Genomic DNA, 23339 nt, shown 5'->3' with positions numbered 1-23339 from the left:
TGTTTTGCTTTCAGAGTTCCCAAGTAAAACTTTTAATAAAATGCCAATGCCCTTACAGGTGCAAGAAGCCAGTTATGAGATAAGCCTGCATATAATCAGCACAAGTAGTAGGAAACCTCAATACAGCAAACATGGAAATTTCTGAAAAACTGTTGTGACAATAAAGAGTGGGAATTAAGGCGTTGGTAGCTCATTTACACCCCTCTCCTATCTGTCAATGCAGAATTTGCGCCCTTTGGTGACAAACGTAGTTGCACAGCCATATTCCACCTATGAAGTACAGTGGATGCACCCTGCTTTTGGTAATTTGCTCATTTCAAAATCAATGTTTTCAGTAGAATAATTTTTCACAAACATTTATTTCATGTCGACATCAACTGATGTTTCAAGACTCAGATGCCTGAGTTATGCTGTGTCATCCAAGCTTCTCTTTGCAACAGCTCTCCATTCATGAAAATCAAGAGGAAGAATACTTTTTAACTACACATTCAATTTAGTCAAAATGACCTTGAGTTTATAATGGACATAACCTTTTTTTAGCAGTTATAGATGACCTGAAATCTAGTAAACTGATCAGACACAATTGAGATTAACACTAAAAAATATTTCTAAAGAAATCATTAGGTTGTATTCAGCCTAAGCAGACAGGATATTGGAAACCAAGGATGCAGCTCTTCACATATAATTTCAAAGGATTTTCTAATTTTTGTACTATTGTGCTAAGGAAAAAAAAAAAAAAAAAAAAAGCTCAATTAAGAGATATTAAGAGAAAAGAAAGTTGTCTTGAGGCTTGATTGAATGACCACTCATTCATCCTGTCCACCACCACCCTTGCAGTTAACACCACAGAGGTATTAATGAGAACACGAGCTTGTGCATACTTCTCCCACTATTTCATCCAATTAAAAACTAAAAGCGTGCTTTTTCCTGGGGAAGAAGTGTGCTTATTAATAACATATAAACTCCCACAAATAGTTTTGGCCTCATTTTAAATGCTATTGTAGTCTTTCTTGTTTTCTTTCAAATTTCCCACCCCACCATTTACAGTTTAAAATACCTTTGTTTCAACTGTCTTTTTTCCCCCTGCTGTTTTAGTACATAACTAGAGATACACATACACATACATACATATGCATATATTCATATATCTTACCTCAAAACTCAGGCAAGCAAAATAGTTAATTAAAATGTCAAATGCTGGTCAAGAATTCTGTCCCCGAAACTACATTGGACAACTGTCTAGGTTAATTGTACCAATACAGGCAAAACAAACAAACAAAAAGAAACACAACAAAAAATCCACGACTGAAGCTGAAGTTGCCAAACAAGAGTATTAAAACATTACCCCAGTCCACGGTCAACTTCTTAGCTCAGAAAGACAGTGCTCCTTAGCTGTGAAGCTTTAATCAATTGCTTGACATCATCAGGACAGCTTCCCTTTTTGGCATCTCACGCCCACCAGATTTCCTCCTCAAGCAAATTATGTTTCCTGACATCTTATAACCAAATACAGTAACATTCACAATGCCAAGCAGAGTTTTGTACATGCTTTCACCTTTGCACATATATCTTTTATCGTACATTACACAATTAAAGCTAATATCATAGCTTTCATTCTACATTATGATGCTGTGTTGAGAAAGCAGTGGGTACGCTTGTCAAGTGAATTCTTGAAAATGTAACCAGCTTACAAAATTTTAAAGGTAAATCAGAACTTTCATTCTCAAAAAAAAAGATCAGGAAGGCTGTATACAACTTCTGTCAAACCCTGTTTCCAGATATTGAAGTAAGGATAATGTCACAGATTATTTGGACTACTTAATCTGGAAAATGAATCTTTCTGTCATGAATGGTATGTCTCTAAAATACTTGGTTCTTTCACAGATCTTTGAAGTAATCATTGATTACAGTGTAACCTGTTCAGAATTAATTCCCCAGGATTCACTCCTAGGTTAATCATATTGTGCCAAACATTTATACTAAAAAATCTAAGCTGGTATAGAGCACCAATTCAGGTATTTGACCATTTATCACATTCCTGTGTAATACCATCTCCAGGAAGTGTCTGGGAATTCACACTGTCGACACTTTATCAACAGTGTCAGCCAAACTGGGTGGCAAGAGGTTACCCCCACCCTGAAGTCCAGTGAGTGCAAGTCTCTTGCCATTTGGGAAATATAACTTCTGGTAGACTATAACCTAGAATCAAGGATTATTTTTAAGGACAGGATTCTCACATAAATATGATGCGGTATCCAATTTCGTCAGCGCACAGACAGGCTCTGTCTCTTAGACATACTATAGAAATTGCTAATTTCAGAAAAGGACAAAAGCACTTCTGCATATGGTTGGATATTACCTTGTGAAAGCTTTGTTTTCCAGCTGAAAGTTACAATTACAAAAAAAAAAGTGCAACTTCTCTTTCTTTATGCACTAAATAACAACATATGAAGTTCCCTGTACAGAAGTACAGAACATAGTGTTTACCATAAACAGCTTTAGTTTTAGTTATTTATTAAAAGCAAACACAAAATGAAGGACTGTCACGGATTTAAAAATTAATAAATAAATAAAATTCTCCTTTCCAAACTCGTCTCTCTATGCTCTAGAAAAAAAAAATGGTTTAAACTTTATCACCTTCCTTAGTCTTAGTTATCCCTGGATTCTCTCATCCTGGCATATGGGCCCTTAAGAAAAAAGAAAAGGAACAACATAACCAGGAAGCCACTATGCGAATTCCCCACAATGAGCAGAGCTGGCCACAAATCTTAGAGCCAGCAGCTTTTTGCCAGCCTTGTATTAAATAAATAAATAAATGTCACTTGCTGTGCACAGGTCTTTATTTTAAACTTCCTAAGACAGAACAAAACTCTAATCTAGTCTAGTGGGGAAAAAAAGTCCATAAAAATTTAACAAAGCTGAAAACAATATACTGTCACGTCTTCCAAGAAGAAAGAATTAAGAAAATAAGCTACGTTAAACACTAAGTCTTTTATAGAACCACAAACCAAGCATGAGAACATCATACAAGATGAGGCTGACCCCCAAACATTTTAGAACACATCACAAAACCTGAACGATTTCACTCTCCTGATTTTGAAAGGCCTCTTAGTCAGAGCAAGCTCTTACTTTTTGCTTCCCTTTGAACCTCCATTTTAATTCTTACTCTCCAGTCTTCTTTTGCTCCTTGATAACAATATACTTACTAAAAAGCAGACATTCTTGCTGCTCTAAGTCCATATTCTTTAAAGTGGAAAAAAGCAGTCCAAAAAACTTGTCAGTCTGCTAAATCTAAAAATCTTATATTGTTGAAATCCAGTTTTTCTAACAGCAGCGTCAGAATTAAAAAAACAATAGCTACGCACCACTTTCAAGTACATGTTTTGTGTTTTTTTTCTTCTTTAAGATTCCTTTGTTTAAAGGGGATAGTATTGAATTAACAGCAGCAGCAAAGAATTTCAAGGTTTTTTTTTCTACTGAATTCCCATTCAAGTAACATTTCTCATAGATCACTACTCTGGCAGCAATAATTATACAAAGAATTACATAGTAAAGGGAATAGAGGGATATTGTCAAAATGTTGTCGCATTAATATTAATATTTAGGGTTTGTTAGTTGGGTTCTTTTTCCCAACTCATCAAGAAATGAAAAGGAACTAACTAGGCCTTAACTTCAGCACTCATCTATCAACCATAGGATGACTTGAAGCATTCCATGATGGCAGAGTTGCAGTAAGATTTTAAATACTTTACCTATTTCATTAAAATCAAAACATTATCTTTTATAAAACATCCAGATTCAGAAAAAAAGATGGCGAAAGAGTATTACAGAGTAATGAGATGTACAGGCGGGGTGCAAAACAATACCAAATATAATAAAAGCAATACCTACTTTTGAACTAGCTTGAAAGACACTTCTCAGCTAAACAATAATCTGAACATACTTTGTAATAGAACAAGGATTACTGAAAAATAGAACTTTGTCCTCTCTTCTTTTTTTCCATGTAAGCAGGTTGCACTATCTCTCTTATACTGTCCAATGAGTCTGTCATTTCCACTATTAAATACAACTTTCATAAGCAGTGAAAACTTAACTAAAAACTAAAAGGAAGGCTGAACAAGAGAGAGGCAAAAGTATATAACTAATTACTTTTCTGTTGAAAAGCAGATTTGAAAATGACAATATCATCTTTGTAGAAAAAAAGGAAAATGATTAATTAATCAGATTGAAAAGAAAATATTATTGTATAAGCTTCCCATCAGTAGTCTGTTACTGTAAATTTATAGGTGATATGAATCAAAACGTTATAAGAACGATCAATTGAGAATACAGATATTTTTTTAAAAACTTGACAAGGAAATGCAGAACTACAAAAAGCCAAATATTCAGCCAATTAAAGAAAAGTAACACTTTGTTACTTTGTTACAGTGACCTAACTTCTATACACAATAATGGTATATTAGAACACAGTAACAGAAAGAAATCTAGATATTTCATGCTACAGACACGGACAATAAAGACTGTTGTGAATAGATAATAAGCATATAATAAAGTTTTGATGAGAAACAGATAATATTTTCCAATGGGCTGATGCCTCAAACCTCTAATTGAAAAATCAATTTCTTTCAGAAATTTCAGTCTGGACTTTTAAACTTAAAAATCCTGAATAATAATTTATCAAGTTGTGTTTAAGATTCTACTGAAATAAACATCTCTACTGGTTACCTAGATAACTCACATAGATAGTCATAATACTCACATACCTTTAAACAAAAGTTATGAACTCAGCTAACATTGCACTTTTCACAATGGTAATAATGTTAGTGGAGCTTCAGAATGCAACCAGAGATAAAGTTAGAAAGCTAGAAAAACTAAGCTCATGTTTGTAAGAGAGAATACCTGAACGTACAAAGATTTCAAAGAAAAACTTAACAACAGAGGAAACATGCAGTAATGTTTCCTTGTGCATTGCTTTAAAGTGTTTCCAAACAGGAAGCCCAAAGCAGGTTTTCAGGCAGCAGTATCAATATTCCCTTGCCTTCTTTCTCCTCCTCTTTACCACCATGGTTTTTATCTCTTTATTTTATAACCCATAACTGTGATTACACACTCTCTGGAACATTACCTTTATCTTATATGACTTATTGTATCTTCAGAATACCAGACAAGAGGTTTAAATCTGCAATTATTTACCAATGTTACCTTCTTAGTAAGCTAAGACAAGTTCAGAGAACAGCAGCAAACGACTCCTAGGATAGAACTAATTTTAAAATAAAAAATTTTGACATGTATATCTACTTAAGGTACAACTACAAGGAAAAAAACAAATGCTTGAAATGCACCGACACCAAAAATTTTACTTAAGCATACTAAGTAGAGGCATAAACGGCACACTGGATGCAAACAAAAGACATATCACGGTACAGAAGGGAAGTGGGGAATTTTTCAAAAGCTAAACCAGGCAAGGGAAATCAGAAGCATACAAGTTGTGGTCAAATGGCAAAGTCTATGTTATAATTTGCTTCCAGTCAAGCAAGTGTTTATATACAATATATACCATATTCACCCAGAAAAAAATATATGGACAGATGCTGAAAAAGTTGAAAGATTTTAGTTAAATAAGTACCTAGGCACCAACATTTCTGATCATCTTGAACTAGCTTAAGATAATCTATTAGCACCTATTTAGCATCTATGCAGTCCAATAAGAGAATAAAACTCCTACTTTAAAAAAAAGCATGTAAGTTTATATGACTGTCCTAGAGACAAGGTTGTATCAAAACTACAAATACGCACATATCATATACATTTAACTTTAAAGCACTGAAGACAGCATCCCCCAGAAGCTCACAAAGTCCAGCCTTTGCTCATTAAAGTTTGAACTTTTAAACAGCAGTAGTTATAAAAGCCAAACACCTTCACAAGTTAGGCAAGTAAGTCTTAGTTCTAGCAAGTGGCAAGCTAATAGAGAAATTAAATACTAACAACAGCAAAATAATATTCATTACTTTTTAAATGAATTTTAAATATTTTGCTGTATAACAACAAAAAAGCCTTATATTACTTGATTTATACAGCTCTAATATCTACAGATCTTATTCACTTTAGTTGGGTGTGCCATCTTTTAATGAACGCTTAAGTTATTTCAGGTTGGATACTGAATATTCATAGGGATAGCAAGATGTCACTTTCCACTGAATGTTCTAAAACTAAATAAAGAAGTATGCATCCTTAATACAATGGAAATGTAAGTTAAGATAAAATTATATCATGATTTTTAGGTCTTAAAAAAATTAAGGTTTCTTTCATAATGTTAATTCAGCCATCTGTAATTATGTTCAATTAGTTTCCTTTTGCTGTTCTCAGTCATAATGTACTAAGAATTACAGTGCTGCAGAAGCATATAGTAAACAGACTACTTTACTTGTTGCACTACAGTTGAATTAGTGCCATATGGGTAACCTCCGTATTTTGAAAGTGCTGTATCCTCTTTCAAATACACATAATAATACTAGCATAATAAGCTAAACTGCATTTTACATTTAAAGTGAAACTTAGAAATGAAATGGCACAAAAACTACCAGGTAGTGAAAAAGAAACAAATTATTACTAAAAGATCTCAGATAGTCAGTAATATGTGAATTACTTACCTTGGTTGCAATGTCAGCTTTATAACTGTCTTGTGTGGCAAAGAATCTTGGGAAGACTGAATATCATCCTACAAGAGAAAATCTACGAATTAGCTTTTGAATACACATGATTATATATTATATGAGTTATGTCAATTATAAGAACTTGATGAAGTACAAAACCATGTTAGCCGTACCATAAACGGAACCCTATTCTAGCACGTGACATGGGAAGATGTCAACCTTCCTCTCTTCAAAAAGTGCTTTGCAATTTTTATATTTTAGTAAGAGGATCTTTTTACTAAAGATCCTAAAGACAGACAGAAGAAAATAAAAGAAAAACAACAATTCACTTTAATCAATTCAGTGGGAAATCTTTGCTACCGTTAAATATCCCTTATTGTTAGATACCTTTATCTCATTGTCACCCCTTATTTTCATTTCTTGCATACCAGAAATCATAATCACCAACCTCCTTGAGATTTTGCAAAAAGTTATCATACCTTTATACTAACTTCCTTTTGCTAAATATTTACTCTCTGAAACTTTACCATCCTGTGTTTTTGTCACAACAACTTACAGTTTGGCATTTTGGCAAATCTTGTTGTTACCTTATATAGTACATAAAAAAAATCTTTCAAAAACAGTTTGGGGTGTGTATGATTTTTTATGTGATATAAACTACATCAAGAATTGTTTCACAGTATAGAGGAATCCCTGTTTTGTTATTGGTGGTGTTTTTTTTGTTTGTTTTTCACTATTTTTGCCCTTTTCTTAAATAACAACGATCCAGCTCCAATAACATAAGGTAGTGATGAGACATTGCTACCACTATTACCTTAGTCTTTAAGCAAGAAAATAGTTCAGCAGTAGTGTTGCATTTCTGTTGGTTCATATAATGGTGACCACTACAGAATTTGCAACTGACAGGAAAAGCTCCTAGTTCCTCAGAGTATTCCAAGACATCCTCAAAATCTTGTTTTTTAAATCCAACTACTGCCATATACATGAAAGCTTTCTTTCTACACCCAATGAAATAATACTAATATTCGGGACTGGTCCTCAGAGTATTCCAAGACATCCTCAAAATCATGTTTTTTAAATCCAGCTATTGCCATATACATGAAAGCTTTCTTTCTACACCCAATGAAATAATACTAATATTCGGGACTGATCCAATCAGTTACATAGTTACACTTCATACATTGGATCTCAGATTATTCAGGTATTGCTAAGTTGTTTGTTTTTTTTTTCCCTCCACTTATATCTCCTGGAATGCTGCTACAGTCTCCTGCTCTGCTCCTTCACCCATCAAAAACAACAGCTGTTTTCAACCTTGAAGTCTTTATCATTTGTCTTACTTGACTTTCTTGGTATTCATTGCGAATGTCAATCTATGATCAGTTCTTGATATCAGCTTCAATGAGCAACTTGATGGTATTTTGAAACAATTGCCTTTGAACCTTCTACTTGTTCAAGGTTTGTATATTCTGAAATACGGGAAACTTCTCCCATTATTATTATACAAGGCCTTTTGGTCACAGTATCAACAGAAGTGGATATTAGTGGGATATTAGGCTTTTGATATGCTTCAATTACTGTATATAATACAGATAAACCATAATCTACTTCTGTTACCAGCTTCTTTCCTCATCTTATACAAAGATTATAAATTCAGTAAGAGAAGGTCTTTCTTTTTCATGTCTGCTTTCACATTATCTGCTGAATGGCTTTGACTATTAGCATGTTCCTAGGAATATATGGTTTAAACAGCACTTCCACAATCCAGTGATACTAATTCAGACTCATATAGAACAGAAATAATGAAAGTTTAGTAAATTGCAGTATCACAAGATCCTCCAATATAACTTAGGGCAGAAGTGAAAACTGAAAACTTCAGTCCATGAATGACTTCAAAATATTTTTACTTTTTAAACATGTACATTTAGTTTAGCCTTTCCAACCAGCAGTTAGCTTTTCCAACCAGCAGAAAAATCATGTTTGTGTCATATGTAGAATATGCATATATATAAGATTCAAAGTCAAAACAATAAATAAAGAACTATTTTAACAGACTGTTTTCATGTGAAGACTTTAAAAATAATTTGAGTTACTACACTGGGACATGTAAGCCAGCAGAATACACGTCAGTGTGCTACCTTTTGTTATGTTAAAACCACGACATAATCATACACAAGACTACCTTAATCCTGCTACATTGACACACAAATTAAATCACCTCCTTTTCTATCTACTCCAGGTGTAGGACTTCCTAAAATTACCTAACTATAATAGCAGACATTTTTTTGCTTAGAAAATTATAAAAAGAATTATGAAAGGAAAAAGTATTACTAAGTGTGTTTCTTTAGGGTGCTGTCTTCAAAATGAGTCTCAAAATGATTTATGGAGATCAGTTGCTGACTTTATCCTCAGGAGATACCAGTTTTGAATGATCTCAGATAAGAAAAAAAGTACAAGACTTGTCCAGACTTCGTCCTGCACATCCAGCTTAGACTTATGTTTGAGATATAAATTTTTATCTTCCCACTTTTTTTAAAGTAGCAATCAAAATCAAATTATAGCACCACATACCATTATATATTCACATACTGTATGCATTTTGCTGAAATCACCAACAAATTTATGTCCACAAGAAAAACACCCAATTTTACTATGTCATTCACAAAGTGGAACAAAATAAGCTCATTTACTTTAGCCATGAACTCTTCAGCATCAACTGCTAAAGTTTTCACTTCTTATTTTCCAACACCTTCAATTAATATGAACAGTGGTAAGGATATTCCTGAGCAAGCATTAGCTGTAAATTTCAGTATGACTGTTTCCAGGCCACTCAAACCGCATTGAAAAAATGCTACTCACATTTTTGGAGAAAATTAAGAAAGATAGCTCACCATCTTAAGGAACGGAGTTGATGTATCATAATTATAAGCACCTTTATCCTTCAGGATAAGAATATGAGCAGAGTCAATTATCACTTTTTTCAAGTTCATTAGTGAATGGAAAAGCCTGTTAAAAATTTTAAAGTAGTATTAGTTTTCACAAGTTGTTTTCTCTCAATGTGATGATACCAAAACTAAAAAAAAAAAAGATTTTAAAAAGTCAAAAATACAAGTTTCAGAAAAATGTTTTTTTAAACACTGATATAGGTTGAGCTTATAAACAGATGGTTGCAATGTATGCAAAATGACCTGACTGCAAAATGTAGAAATATTCTGCATTACACTATATTTCTATCTTGCATCCTGAAAATTAGGTACATTTCCACTCCACTGTTATATCACAAAATGTATGCCCCCTAAAGCACCAGGTATTTTTTCAAAATGTTGATCTCAGGGAAGTTTGTGTTTTACACATTTAATTACCAAAGTCTGAAGTAGACAAAGGCCTGAAAAGTTGGTCTGACTAAGGATTGTTTTTAAGCAGGATTAGAGAAACTATAAGAAACACGAAAATAATTAAATTAAATGTGTACTGGCACTTCCATTGTCTCAACTGATGCAAGGCTTACAAATTCTTCAACACATACAGATGTGTAATTTTAAAATAAAGGGTTTTCTTCACTTTACAAATACTCTCTCACAATTAAGTGCATTGCACATGTTTATATCTCTTTTAGTCTATGATTTTAAAAATTAACGCATTCATGGAATTTAAAAATACTCCCCACGAATGTAATAGGTTAAACAGAGAAGAGTAGTTCAAAGACATTTTAAATAATAATCTATTTATAGCCATGCTCTACCATCAACAGTCGATCACCCACCTCAATTAATCAAATTCACTAATGCTTAACATTCCAATATGTAATCATTTTCAGAACTAAGATATAATAAAGATATATATCTAAACATAGGCATATATCATACACTTTTTTTTTCAAAAAAATCCACAAAGTAGCTAACAGAACATTTTGCCAATACTGAGAAAGCAAATACCTACCAGATATAACAGGAATAAACAAAAACATACAAATTAAGTATAAGATCGGAAACATTAAAAAGATTTTCCATGTTGAGAAAGAGAACATTATAGAAGGTATAGGATTTTCCAAGCTCTTCCATGAAATATTACCATACAGTACAATGGAGAAACTACAGTAACTGATAATACTACAGTTTAAGTACTGAATATTTTGCTAGCTATAGCAAATGTTCATCTCTGTTTGAAATAATTACCTAGTGCCATAATCCACAACTACCCAATCTTTTGCTGTTCCTGTAATAGCATCATGATGCTGAAAGAGCCCAAGGTTCCTTCTAGCTTCTGTCAGCAATTTGTAGTTATCCACTGAAGGAAATACACTCATCTTCTCCGCTTTACTGGACTGTACCAAAGCCAAGTAGTATAGGATCTCAGCTGTCCTGGAAGCGTAAAGAAAAATCAAATATTTTTAATAGGTTTAAAAAGCAAAATGCAACACACGTTTTACCTGAAGAATAAGCTTATGTTTTCACATCTTTCCACATATCTGGTTCTTTAAACGAGTTCTTTAAATGTTCATCTTGTATTTTTTTAACCTGTTGCTAGCTTCAAACAGTTAAAAATCCCTACTGCACTTCATCAGCTTCTGATTGAACCTTGTAAGCTTCCTGGAAGGTTTTTCAGTAATGGAAAATAGAGCTATAAAATAAAAATATGCCAGTACAAGATGGTATACGATTTTCAGAAATGTGTAAGGTATAAAAATTAGATCTTAAAACAATGCAGTAAAATAGAATGTCTTACAGGAGACAATTTCCATTTCACAAATCAACTTACTAAATTAATATTATCTTTAATACATAAATCCATAAATTCTACATAATTTTGTAAATACCTGTATCGTACAAATGTAATATGCAATCTGTAAATACCTATATAGAGGTATTCTACCTTTTGTACTGTAAGCAAAATAAATTTTCCAGAAGACTTATGTGGTTCATACACAGTAAGCATTCACCTGATAGGTAAGATCTCTGTATACAAAAAGTTTATTTTACAAAAACACCAGTAATTATAATTACCAGTCTTCAGAATATCTAACACATACCTGTAAAAAAAAATCTTGGATACCACCTGTTAAATTTTTTTCCTATCTCCTTTTCCTAAAATGTTAGGGTTCTGTTTTTAAAAATTAAGTGTTTCAAATTCCTTTTCAAACTTTGAGGTTAATGAAGGTTTCCCGGAGTTTAAGGAAACCAAGGAATTATGGATTAATGTTATAAAAAGCAAAGAAAGCAAAATAACACATTCTTGAAACAAATGTAAAACTAACTTCTAAGCACATAAATAATTTTTTTAAAATGTGGTAAATACTGTAACTTCTACATTTACCCAAGTTATCAATTAGTGTTTGTGTTGAAATTTAAATTAGGTATTAAAACAAATAGGAAACTCAGTCTCATCTTGAGTTCTCAGCACAAGAAGAATGCTGATCTGTTAGAGCGGGTCCAGAGGAGGGCCATGAAGGTGATTAGAGGGCTAGAGCAGCTCTCCTGCATAGAAAGGCTGAGAGAGCTGGGACTATTCAGCCTGGAAAAGAGAAGGCTCTGGGGTGACCTCATTGCGGCCTTTCAGTACTTGAAGGGAATTTATAAAAGAGATGGAGAGTGACTTTTTGCTCAATCAGGTAATGACAGGACAAAGGGGAATGGTTATAAACTAAAAGAGGGGAGATTTAGATTAGAATTTAGGAGGAAATTCTCCACTCAGAGGGTGGTGAGGCACTGGAACAGGTAGCCCAGAGAAGCTGTGGATGCCCCATCCCTGGAAGTGTTCAAGGCCAGGTTGGATGAGGCCCTGAGCAACCTCATCTAGTGGGTGGCACCCCTGTGTACAGCAAAGGGGTTGGAACTAGGTGATCTTCAAGGTCCCTTCCAACATAGGCCATTCTATGATTCTATGATTCTCAGGCTGTGCATTGTTATCAATTGCTAACGTGAAAAATGCTTTTGGATGCAGTCTGGTCTGTTTTTATGCATTGTACATATGAGAACTACGTAAAAACCTCAAGTAGCATGTCCTAAGTCATTTTTATAGGAATAAGTTCTACGAATGAAGGATGAAAGAGAATGTTTACTTCAAATAACCACCACTGAACACTATCAAACAAAATTGAAAGATAATAGCCCTGTTCATTGTCATATTATCAGTATTTGAGGAAAAGGATGAGATTTTGATCTCGCAGATAAGATAGATGTTGAAAAGCTACATGTAAGCTCAAGCTCCTGTATTATAAATTACACTTCCTTTAATTTCAGTACTAGTGTGCAAACTTAACAGCTGTGATCTTAATGCTGTTTAGTGCAATTTCCTACATCTATGCATTCCTTGTACTTCATCCTAGTACAACTTAACATTAAAGGAAAACACGTATGATGTAGTTAAAGAGGCATTACATGCACATTCATCAAGTGGATAAACCCTATCTGAAAGCTTTACCTTTTTTTTGTTTGTTTTTAATGGATTTAGCCACTAAATATTGACTCAACTGTAGCTATTAGAGAATTATATGTAGAATTAGAGAACACAAAAAACTTTACACTTCCCTGACATTTTGCCTCCATATTTGAAAAAAAAAAAAAAAATCACTATTTATAAACAAAGTCACAACTTTAAAACCAAAAGAAGTTTTAAAATTAAAATGAAGCTGTGCAGTAAATACGGACATAGTTCAGTTTCAGCAAAATCTGAAGCACCTAAATTCATCCGCCTCTTCCACACAGCCTCAAAAACTGAAAGAAGTTCCATTTCTAACACATGGTTTTCACATATGGTACTGATAAAATGTGCATAGCCTTTTCTTTAGGAGCTGTGTTCCAAAATAAACATCAAATATTTGGGATCTAATGAATAACAGTCTCTTAGATGCAGACTTTTCCTATCAAGTCGAATCATTATTATAAGTGCTAAAATAATTTAAGAAGAAAGAAGAAATAATTTAAGTCAAAGACGAAAGACACCCAGAAATAAAACGAGAAGAAATACTATATTAGAGAACACTAACTTATGAGCAAGAATTTACCTCTCTCAGATACTTCCGCATATAAAGCTGTATAAAGTCTTGGTATTTCTCACCTCAGTTTCAAACCACAGCACATTAGAAGCATGCCTAAAGCAGTTACCTACAAATTATCCAGTTTGTTGTAACTTCTCCTTGTATCTCTAACTTGACAAGACACTGCAAATAAACCAAAATTGCTTCACTGATTGCTCAAAAACTATACCATGTTATATTTAGGTCACCTTCACATGTAACCTAAATAAATAATTTTACAAAGAGTTTCTGAACTCTTAAGATGTGTCCTATTCTACCCATCTGTACAGATAAAAGCATGACCAAGGCTCTTGCCCTGCACCTTAATTATTTCAACAACCTTTTTTGTGGACTTAAAACAATTTTGCACTGATTACATCTCTAATGAATGAAACTGTAGGATGCCTTCCTAACTTGCCTCCAGCTATGTTGTTGCTTTTTGGATCTTTCCGTTAGTACATTAAACAAAGTTCTGGGCACTGCCATCACCACCCTTCACAAACTATTTCAATCTATCTCTGCCTTAATATTAAAATAATCATTCTGTCTCAAATAAGTAACAATAACAATCTCCATAATACAATTCTTAAACGTTCATGCACTTTCCCTAATGCACAAAGCCAAAACCTTTCAAAACAGGAGAAAAAAAAGAAACAAAGTATCTTCATAGGCAGTCATCATAAAGGTCCTGAGGTCGTATCCAGCACCACAGTTTCCTGGATATTGAGTAGCAGTGGAGTACTTTTTAATCCTGGTACTCCTAGAGAACCTAAAATTTTCCACCCGTGGCAAATGAGGACTGAACCTGGAATGGGAGATAGCTATCCGTTCTTCTGCATCTATATAGATAGATATCTTCCGTTCCTGTTTCATTCCTCTACGTGCACAAACATACTCACGCTGTACAGACAGACGGAAGGGAGCTCAAAATGGAAATTTAACCAAAAAGCTTGGAGGAAAAGGCTTATTAACGAAATATGATCAGAATATATTTCTTATGATTTTAAAGAAAAAATAAATAAAAAAAGACAAAAACTCAAATTCTGCTCTTTACTTAGCTATTATGTTATATTTGAAGCTTCTCCAAGCCTCTGACAGCAAACTTTTCAGAAAGACATATTAAACTGGCAAGAACTCATTTACACATCTTGTTCTTAAATGTTATTCACAGATGCTATTGAAGGATTAAAGCCTTTCCAGGTACAATATTAGTAACATGCTTAGATTTAATTCAAAAGAAATAGGGTTTAGTTTTCTTCCAGAGATTCACATATAAATCTAGTAACTTTTTCAGATATTGAAGTTAACTGACACTCTTACATGAATGAATATTGTAAGTGTAAAGACAAAGTTGTAAACACCACAAACAAACTTGAAAGCCATTCACATGAAATTTTCTGCAACATAACTAATGAAAAACACAAACATGAGAAAAAAGTAAGTATAATATCTAAAAAGTTTGAGAAAATTTGATAAAGCTAAAATAAAATTAAATTCTTGGCCCACAGTGAATGAAAGCAAGAAAATAAAAATAATAATTAAAAAAAAAAGAACTACCACCACCAAACACAGGAAATTGGAAATTTAGAGTATGAGGACATTATCTGTCCTGTTTTCCACACATCTTGTCTTCTCCAATATCAGTATTAAACAAGGCCATGTTTTCAGTGAAGATCGAAGATTCTTAAGATAATTACATCTGTCTCGTTAGCTTTTTTATTATTCATAATGTCAGTGAAGTAACCAAAAAATAAAGTGGATCTAAGAAAATCACGTTTTCGTGATGCTTGGTAAAGTATTTGTAAGGGTTTGTTTTGTTTTGAACGAAGAGCTGCCACTTACCAATCACTGTTAGCCTTACAAATGCCCTCTTTTACTGTAAGTTGTTCTAACATCCTTGGTTTTGTACAGAAAGTAAGCATAACGCTTCTAACATTTCAAATTAATATCTCAAACATTCTGATTAGATTTTCAGAAAAGGTTTTAACAAGGTTTTCTTTTAGCACACACACACACACACAAAAAGATACGTATTTTATATAAAATACACTTAAAATTAGATGTTACATGTTTTCTTCTTGGTTTATACATTATTAGACCATATAACATATTTCAAATCTAAGCAGTTATTTCACTTGAGCTAAACTGTCAAATACCCAAATAGGTTTATTCCATCTGTCAGAACTGAATTTTCATAGATATTTTCATAGCTCTAATACAAAAATGAAGTATTTAATTCAAGGTCACAATTTCACCTGTGTTATGCCACCTGAATATTAAAATTTATAGAATAGGTAATACATTTTTTATTTTGATTTCCTAAATTTTCAGTAAACACAATATGCTATTAGACATTTCTGTAAATTACTAGCTTCAACATATTTTACAATCTGTACATGTTCAATATCTCCAATTTTAAAAGCTGAATTGTTTTAAATTTTGCTAAAATTTGAATTTTACAGAAAACTACATCCAGCATACAAAAAAAGAAATCAGAGTGAAAGTCTTAATATAGCACACTTTAGCAATCAGCCACCTGTTCATTTCAGCACCCACTCTAGAAATTCAATTGTGTGGCATACTACAGAGCACTATGAAATGTTGAGCAAGGTTAGCAGCGTATTTTTTAAACAAGCTCTGCTGAGCATAATGAATATTAAAGCTGCTGTTTAAAACTACTCTGCAAAACCTAAAGTAACGATCTGAAAAGTACAGATGGGAGAAGAAAACGAGGTCAGAATCTCTAGTCTTTAGTTCTCACAAAACAATAAAATCTGGAACGTGTCTTACAGATGTAGACTTTTTTTTACAGTAGAATGAAATTAAGGTAAGTATTGAAACTGATACCATCCAATCTGAGTAACATTTTTAAGCTCTTTTCAAAGAAGGCCTCACCAAGCAATTATTTCTCTCAAAAAATTGCCAGCCCTACAGATATTTAGCCACAAATAAAATATTAATCTTTTTTCTTCACATACAAAAAAGAACAGGTCAGCAAAGGTCTTACACTGTCCAGTGCAAAAGTACAAGTTCACACCATGTTTAGTTTTCTTCACCCTCTTCAATTTATCTAGTAATAACAGGTGAACTAACAAACATCTTGTAAACTCAACAGCTTTTGACCACAGGTTCCAGTAATAAACTAGTTAATCCTTGCTGTAAAGCCTTCCTTATGAAACACAACTCCCCCTTCATAATTTAGTCAGATTTCAAAGAATCATTACTCATAGAACAAAACACTGTTTCCAGGCAGGGTCAGAATGTAAAAGGGACTATAATGTGGGTCCTACAGCGACTGATAAACTCATAGTACTATAGAAAGAAAAATAACAGTGGCTGGTAAGATCACTACAAGAAAAGCAAATTGGCATATATCTATATTGCCCTGCCTCTGGAGATAATAAAGTTAAGCTTCACCTTATGGGAATTGCCTTAACTTAATTTAAAGTACTAACAGAGTACAAAAATATCATTAGTTGACATAAAATACTACAACACCAAGCTTTTGTGGATCCAGAAATGCAACCACGGAGCTAAGCAATTAAGAATTAAACACAAAAAGGAAAGTCCTGGAGCATATAAATATTTCAGATCACTCACTAAAGAAAGATTACTATTATTATTTAATTTATATTGGGATTGAGTAAAACATGAACACTGACAAAACAAAAAATTAATTTGCCTTTCTATGACACTTGTAATAGTTATCAATGGAGATCTAATCCGATTCACAGCTGCTTTCAAAACACCTGTCAAATAGTAAAATTATTAATAACAACAACTTTTGTTATTTGCTGAGAATTTGGCTGCAAACATGTGGCAACATACGAAGATATGTTTATCCAACTCAGAACTGGCATTTAAAAACTAATCTTGCAAAAAATAAGTTCACAGTAAGATACAAATTCCCATTAAGAGCTGTATCAAACTGCAATTTTGCTATGCTGTTGGCAATATTTGAATTTTGCAGACCTCAATACAAACTTGTATTTTTTCCTGAACAGATATAACTGGGGATAGAAAAACAGTAATTTTAAAAAGGGACCAAGAAGAGCTTTTTGTTTTATACATTTTAAGATCAGACTTTAAACCAGCTGTCAGTAGTCTCTGAAGTAGGGTGCATGCACCTCAAAGGATGTGCAAAATGATCCACTGGGGTGCAAGAATATTTTCTACCATTAATAAATATCTTACTTGATAATAGATAATTTAATATTAATAAATTGTTAATAAAATACTACTTTAAAATAGCATTTATTTTCTCTCTATCTCATCCTTAATTTTTATTTTAGTGCATGTTTTATAGAGCACATAATATATATATGTGGCAAATATATATATATGTGGCAAACCACATTGTGAGGTGCATTATATTGCGTGCATCTCCGGGTTCCACAGTATAAAAAGGATGTTAAGGTACTTGAAATCATCCAGAGGAGGGCAACAAAGCTGGTACAAGGGCAGGAAGGCATGTACTGTGAGAAGAGGATGAGGACACTTGGGTTGTCTAGTCTGGAGAAAAGGAGGCCGAGAGGCGACCTCATGGCTCTCTGCAACTTCCTGAGGAGGGGAAGGGGAGAGGGAGGTGCCGGTCTCAGCTCCCTACTGAAAGGACACAATGGGAAGAGCACAAAGCTACACAAAGAGAGGTTCAGACTGGACATTAAGGAAAAACGTCTTTACTGTGAGGGTGGTCAAACACTGGAACAGGCTTCCTGGAGAGGCGTTTGATGCCCTATGCCTGTCAGTGTTCGAGAGGCATGTCAATATTGACCTCAATAAGAAACTCTTAACTTTTGGTTAGCCATGAAGCAGACAGACAATTTGAATTGATATTTATAGGTTCCTTCCAACTCAATTATTCTGTAATTATTAATGAACAAATTTATATCGGGGGTGCCTGGTCACAAGTTTTTTTATTGACAGGATGAAAAATGTTTGAAGACCTCTGCTATCCCTGATCATCCCATTCTGCTAAAAAATACTACTGTTTTTGAGACCTCAACCAAGTATCTCCATTCAATCTGCCCCTCATATTTATTAAATAAAATATAGCATAATAATATTACAATAATAATGTTAATAATTACATAATAATGTTACAATTACATAATAATGTTACAATAAAACTAAGACTGCAAAACATTCTTGTATCACCTGTACAAATATAAAGGTTAAAAAATCCAAGACAAAGAAAGCATAAAAATAAATCTAGTTATACAGTGCACACTCTTTGCAAGCACACTATATCCTACTAAAATTGTTTTGACTCCAAGTCCAAATACCATTCCTTAGATTTCAGCAAAACTGATTCAGATTTGTGACAGATAAAAAGATATCTTTTCAATGAGATTTAAAAACAAGCAAAAAAAATATGCATGCAAGATATTCTAAAAAGCAGCATGTACAGAATGAAAGGCTCACACATCAAGAAGAGCAACATTCAGACTAACTGGTGAGCAGGAAGGCCACGCTAGATAACACATGCAATAAGAAGAAAATACTAAGCCAACACTGAAAACATTTCAACATCAAGATAATATGAAACACAAAAACACAGCATCATTTTAATAAGCTTTATGCAGATGCACTGATCATTTTCCAAAACCAAAACACTACAGAAGTCATTTCTCTATCTTTACTACAGTATTTTTACATTCTCCTGCTGAAGGGAACTTATTGGTTTTTGTCATTCCTCACAACTTTGGTTTTGTTTTTCTTCTTTTTGCAGGCTCTCTTTGGGTTCCTATTCCTCCCTGCTTTGAAATTTGTGAAGCTTCCTTTCTCCTTACTACTCACTGCAATACGTTCGAAGTTTTGTTACATCGTCTCTTCCTAAACACCTTTTTTAGTCTCAGCCCCTCATTTATATATTTCTTAGTCTTCCCATTGTTTCCATTTCTTCTTAACTAATTTTCTTGATTTCCCTCAGATCACTTACTCTGTAATCTTATGAGTTCAGAGAGAAGACTAAAAAAAGCCACTTCAATTACAAGAAAAACAGACATTACAGATCATGGAGAAGCTGCATTCCAAGTTTCCACAGCCTCCACTGCCAAAGACTTGATTCCTTGGAAGGAGGAAAAAAACGCTCTGCTTGATACACAGTATCAAGTATCACTTCTGAGTATCTTTTCTTTTTCTGAAATGCTATGTACTACCCCTCTCCTACTCCCTCCACCACCACCACAGCAGACACCACAATACAAAAAGTTGTAGGACTCAGAAATACATATATTTTTTTTTAAGGACAGCTCAGCATTGTGCAGTTTTTCTCCAGCCCAAAAGGGTCTGAACTGAAAACAGAAGCAGCACTCCGATACAGGAGGCAGGACCTATATTCCAAAAGGTCCTTCCAAAAGACAAAATATATCCTTTGAGAAAGCATTCTTTGAACAGTAACCTTTTGGAAACAGAATTTCCAAGTTTGGGAACAGGTAAGAAGTCCAAAGTTCACATCATCCCATGCACCTGTCCAAAATATCCTTCTGGAGCCTTAAAATACAACTGAGTCTTTCTGCAATGTATCCTATCTACCACTGCTGCAAAGAAGAACTGTTTAATTACTCTGTTACCAAAATTCAGCAATAATATTTTTTCTTAAAAAAAGATGCAAACACTTTTCAGCAGGTCAGTCCTCACAGCCTGAGGTCACATAATGTTCCTGGCTACTTCTAAACCGCCTCTGACCCTTGCAGAACTCTAAGAACAAAGACTGATCTGACAGTTATCCAAATCCAACACAGAGAAATAAAAGACATGCTACCTGCTATTCTTCATGGATTCAGGACTTGCTGGTAACTTGAATTACCTTAGAACAACTTATTTGTTTGAATGGAAAAATATTACTGTATTTCTGTGAATTTATTAAAATTTTAGGTACATTGCTAATCTTCGTAACTAGAGAATTGAAGTTGGAGGCTATTAGACTACCTTTATTGTAAGTAAACTTAGAATACACATACCAAATTAAGTTTCCATCTTTCCAATATATTTTTTCATATATTCATCTCTCCCATGTGTTAAGACATATGTTATCCATTTGCTGGATAGTAGTATTTACCGTAAATAGGATTCTAGGACTCTATCCAGTCGTTTATAGAAGGGTCGTGATGTAAAGTATCCACTCCAGTAATGATGATCTCTGTCTGCATAGGTGAAGAAGTCTCCACTTAAAACAGGGAAAAATGAACTGCTGCTCTTTTCACCCAAATTACTTTCTTTGCGCAGAGCTTCAAAGTAATCTGATAAAGTTCCAAACTGGGCCTGAAAGAAAATCAAAATTACTATGACATAGTTAAGACATCAGAAGAGAATTAGCATCCTTGCTTTCATATTCTAGGAGTATGCCAGTCTTCAAGCAGAATTACAACAGAAATGCAGTTTCCCTGCACAGTTTTCAGACAAAGGAAATAGTTCTTCCAGAAGTTCTTCATGAATTTCCACTCCAAGTGGCCTGATTTTTTTTTGTTTTTGCTTTTTAAATACGTATCAATATCTAAAATACAAGCTAAATGTTAACAAGGAGCAGAAGCATCCTTTTGTGTTTTATGAGTAAGTCTAATACATGTGCAAAGTAATATCTCAGTATTACATAAGTAGAGGTCTGGACTAAATAAGTAACAATGTAATTCAACAAGAACATAGTTGTCTCAATCTTGCTTTTTCAAAATTAACACTATTGTGTTACAGAATCTACAGCCTCTGTTTAACCCATGATGACTGCTGATCAGAACATAAAAAAAAATAAATTAAAAATTAGCATTTTAATATCTTTTTTTTTTTAATCTACATTCAAAGAAATTGTTGTTCATTGATATGTAACATAACAGAGGGACATAAAAATTAATTATCTTCTGGTCACTTTAAAAAATGTTCAGAAAAAAATAATGCAGTAATGTTAGCCCTTTACAGGGTACTTCAAAAGACTGTACCCTCAAACTTAAGGGGCAAAAAAATTGAAAAAACGGAGCAGAATGAAGTGATGTCAATGTTGCCAGCATTAAGAGGTATTGTCAAAGCACCTAAGGAAGGCAAGCTGGATTTTGGGAGTGGAAAAACAATTAGCAAAGTGAGAATAGCACTGTGCAGAAGACCGTGTTACCACAAGCACCCTTAAAATAAACTACAAGTTTTAATTTGAAGAGTTATCATTAAGTCATGGAACGTCCATGTATTTCAGTTTCAACAACAAGCATATAAACAAGCGTGCTACCATTTACAATAACAAAAACAAGCTTTTAAGACCAATTTTTTAAATTCAATTCCTTTGACTTGAAATAACAGGAACTTAACACTGAAAATAAAGATGTCCTATTTCAGCATTTGGTATTCACTTTTCAAAATCATTCAGAAGAAGCAAGTATCCATTAGGTGACAGAGTATGGTAACTTCCCAGTGCGAATGGCAGTAAAGCAGAGAAGATGACTTATCACCACAGAAACCCAAGTATTACTGATCCTTGCCTTAGCAGTCACTTGCAGGAAACTTGTCCCTCACTTTCATATACCCATATATAGTCCTGAAGAAAAATGAACAGACCAAGGGAAATCCCATATCTGCATTCTGGGTTACACCAGAAAAAGGAAGCCTCACTGAAGGAATCAGCAAAGTTGAAGAAAATTCAAATTCATGTCAGGTGAGTGAAAAAATGGTGAAATAACCTGGAATAGTCCTCTACTGGCATATTAAAAGTCTCAGTTTAATAGATCTCTGTAAGAGAGGTTAAACTACCTGAAAAGCAAAATAGTTCTCTTACTATTACTATGGTATTTGTATTGTATGTATTACTACTGATTATTATCCAGCACATAATCTTAGGACCGTAAAATAGCTGGTAGCATGAGGATCTCAATGCTACAGACATATCCACTACATAAACATCTCAAATTTGACTGAAAGGGTAAATAAGATTAGAGAGGCAGAGTAGACAGTCCTTTGTTTAAGCAGTAATATCCTAGACAACAAAGCTCTTAAGGACGAACTGTGAACTCTTTACACAGAACCTTTACATAATCAAGGTTCTTAGAAAGTTGACCTTGACCTCTTAATTGCCTGTGAAATTAAACTCCACTAACGAAACTGCAGCAGAAGGTGAAATTGCTGCTGCTAAGCTCATACTTCCAAGCATAAACGACACCTGTTTTAAAAACTAAAATAATAATAATAATAAAAAGGAAAAAAAAACAACTACATACACAAATAAGGAGCATACTTCTACAAGGATGCAAGGGTTGACGTGATCACCAAGGCTTTAATTGAGGTGGACAAGCCAAGGCTAATGAAGTAGACTCCTAGATAACCTGAAAATGGTCAAGCAGAACCTTCCAGACACAGTCTTTGAAGAACAAAAACAGAGCTAGAGCCTTCAACTTTTGTCCCAATGAAGAATTCACATAGCACAGGTTAGTAGGAATGAAGTATTGTTGTTAGTGTGTGAAGAGTAACTACCTGTACATTCTAGTAAAGCTCGTGACTGCAAGATGAGCAAAGACTACTTTCCAGGCCTATCTCCTTCCACTAAGGCACAGCAAACATTCACATTTGTCATGCCATCTGTATCACGTAGTCCAGAAGCCAGCAGGAAGAACAAATGCACTACTCAAATCTCCATTATTAGATGCATGGGAAAAGAGAAGGTATGTGTGGGGAACACTGTACACACACACTGAAAA

At 33.8% G+C, this 23339-nt stretch overlaps 1 protein-coding gene across 1 annotated transcript in view; it reads right to left on the bottom strand.

The window, feature by feature from the left end:
* Positions 1–23339, bottom strand: part of MAN2A1 (mannosidase alpha class 2A member 1) — a 137297-nt gene that overhangs the window by 62419 nt on the left and 51539 nt on the right. The window contains exons 9-12 of the mRNA XM_040541150.1: positions 20729–20931; positions 10826–11011; positions 9542–9656; positions 6651–6718 (exon numbers count right to left, since the gene is read on the bottom strand). Coding sequence (XP_040397084.1) covers positions 6651–6718; positions 9542–9656; positions 10826–11011; positions 20729–20931 — 572 coding nt within the window. The remainder of the gene's footprint in view (positions 1–6650; positions 6719–9541; positions 9657–10825; positions 11012–20728; positions 20932–23339) is intronic.

This window comes from Cygnus olor, chromosome Z, assembly GCF_009769625.2.
Source record: "Cygnus olor isolate bCygOlo1 chromosome Z, bCygOlo1.pri.v2, whole genome shotgun sequence".
Taxonomy (NCBI): Eukaryota; Metazoa; Chordata; class Aves; order Anseriformes; family Anatidae; genus Cygnus; species Cygnus olor.
This window is presented reverse-complemented; position numbering and strand designations above follow the sequence as displayed.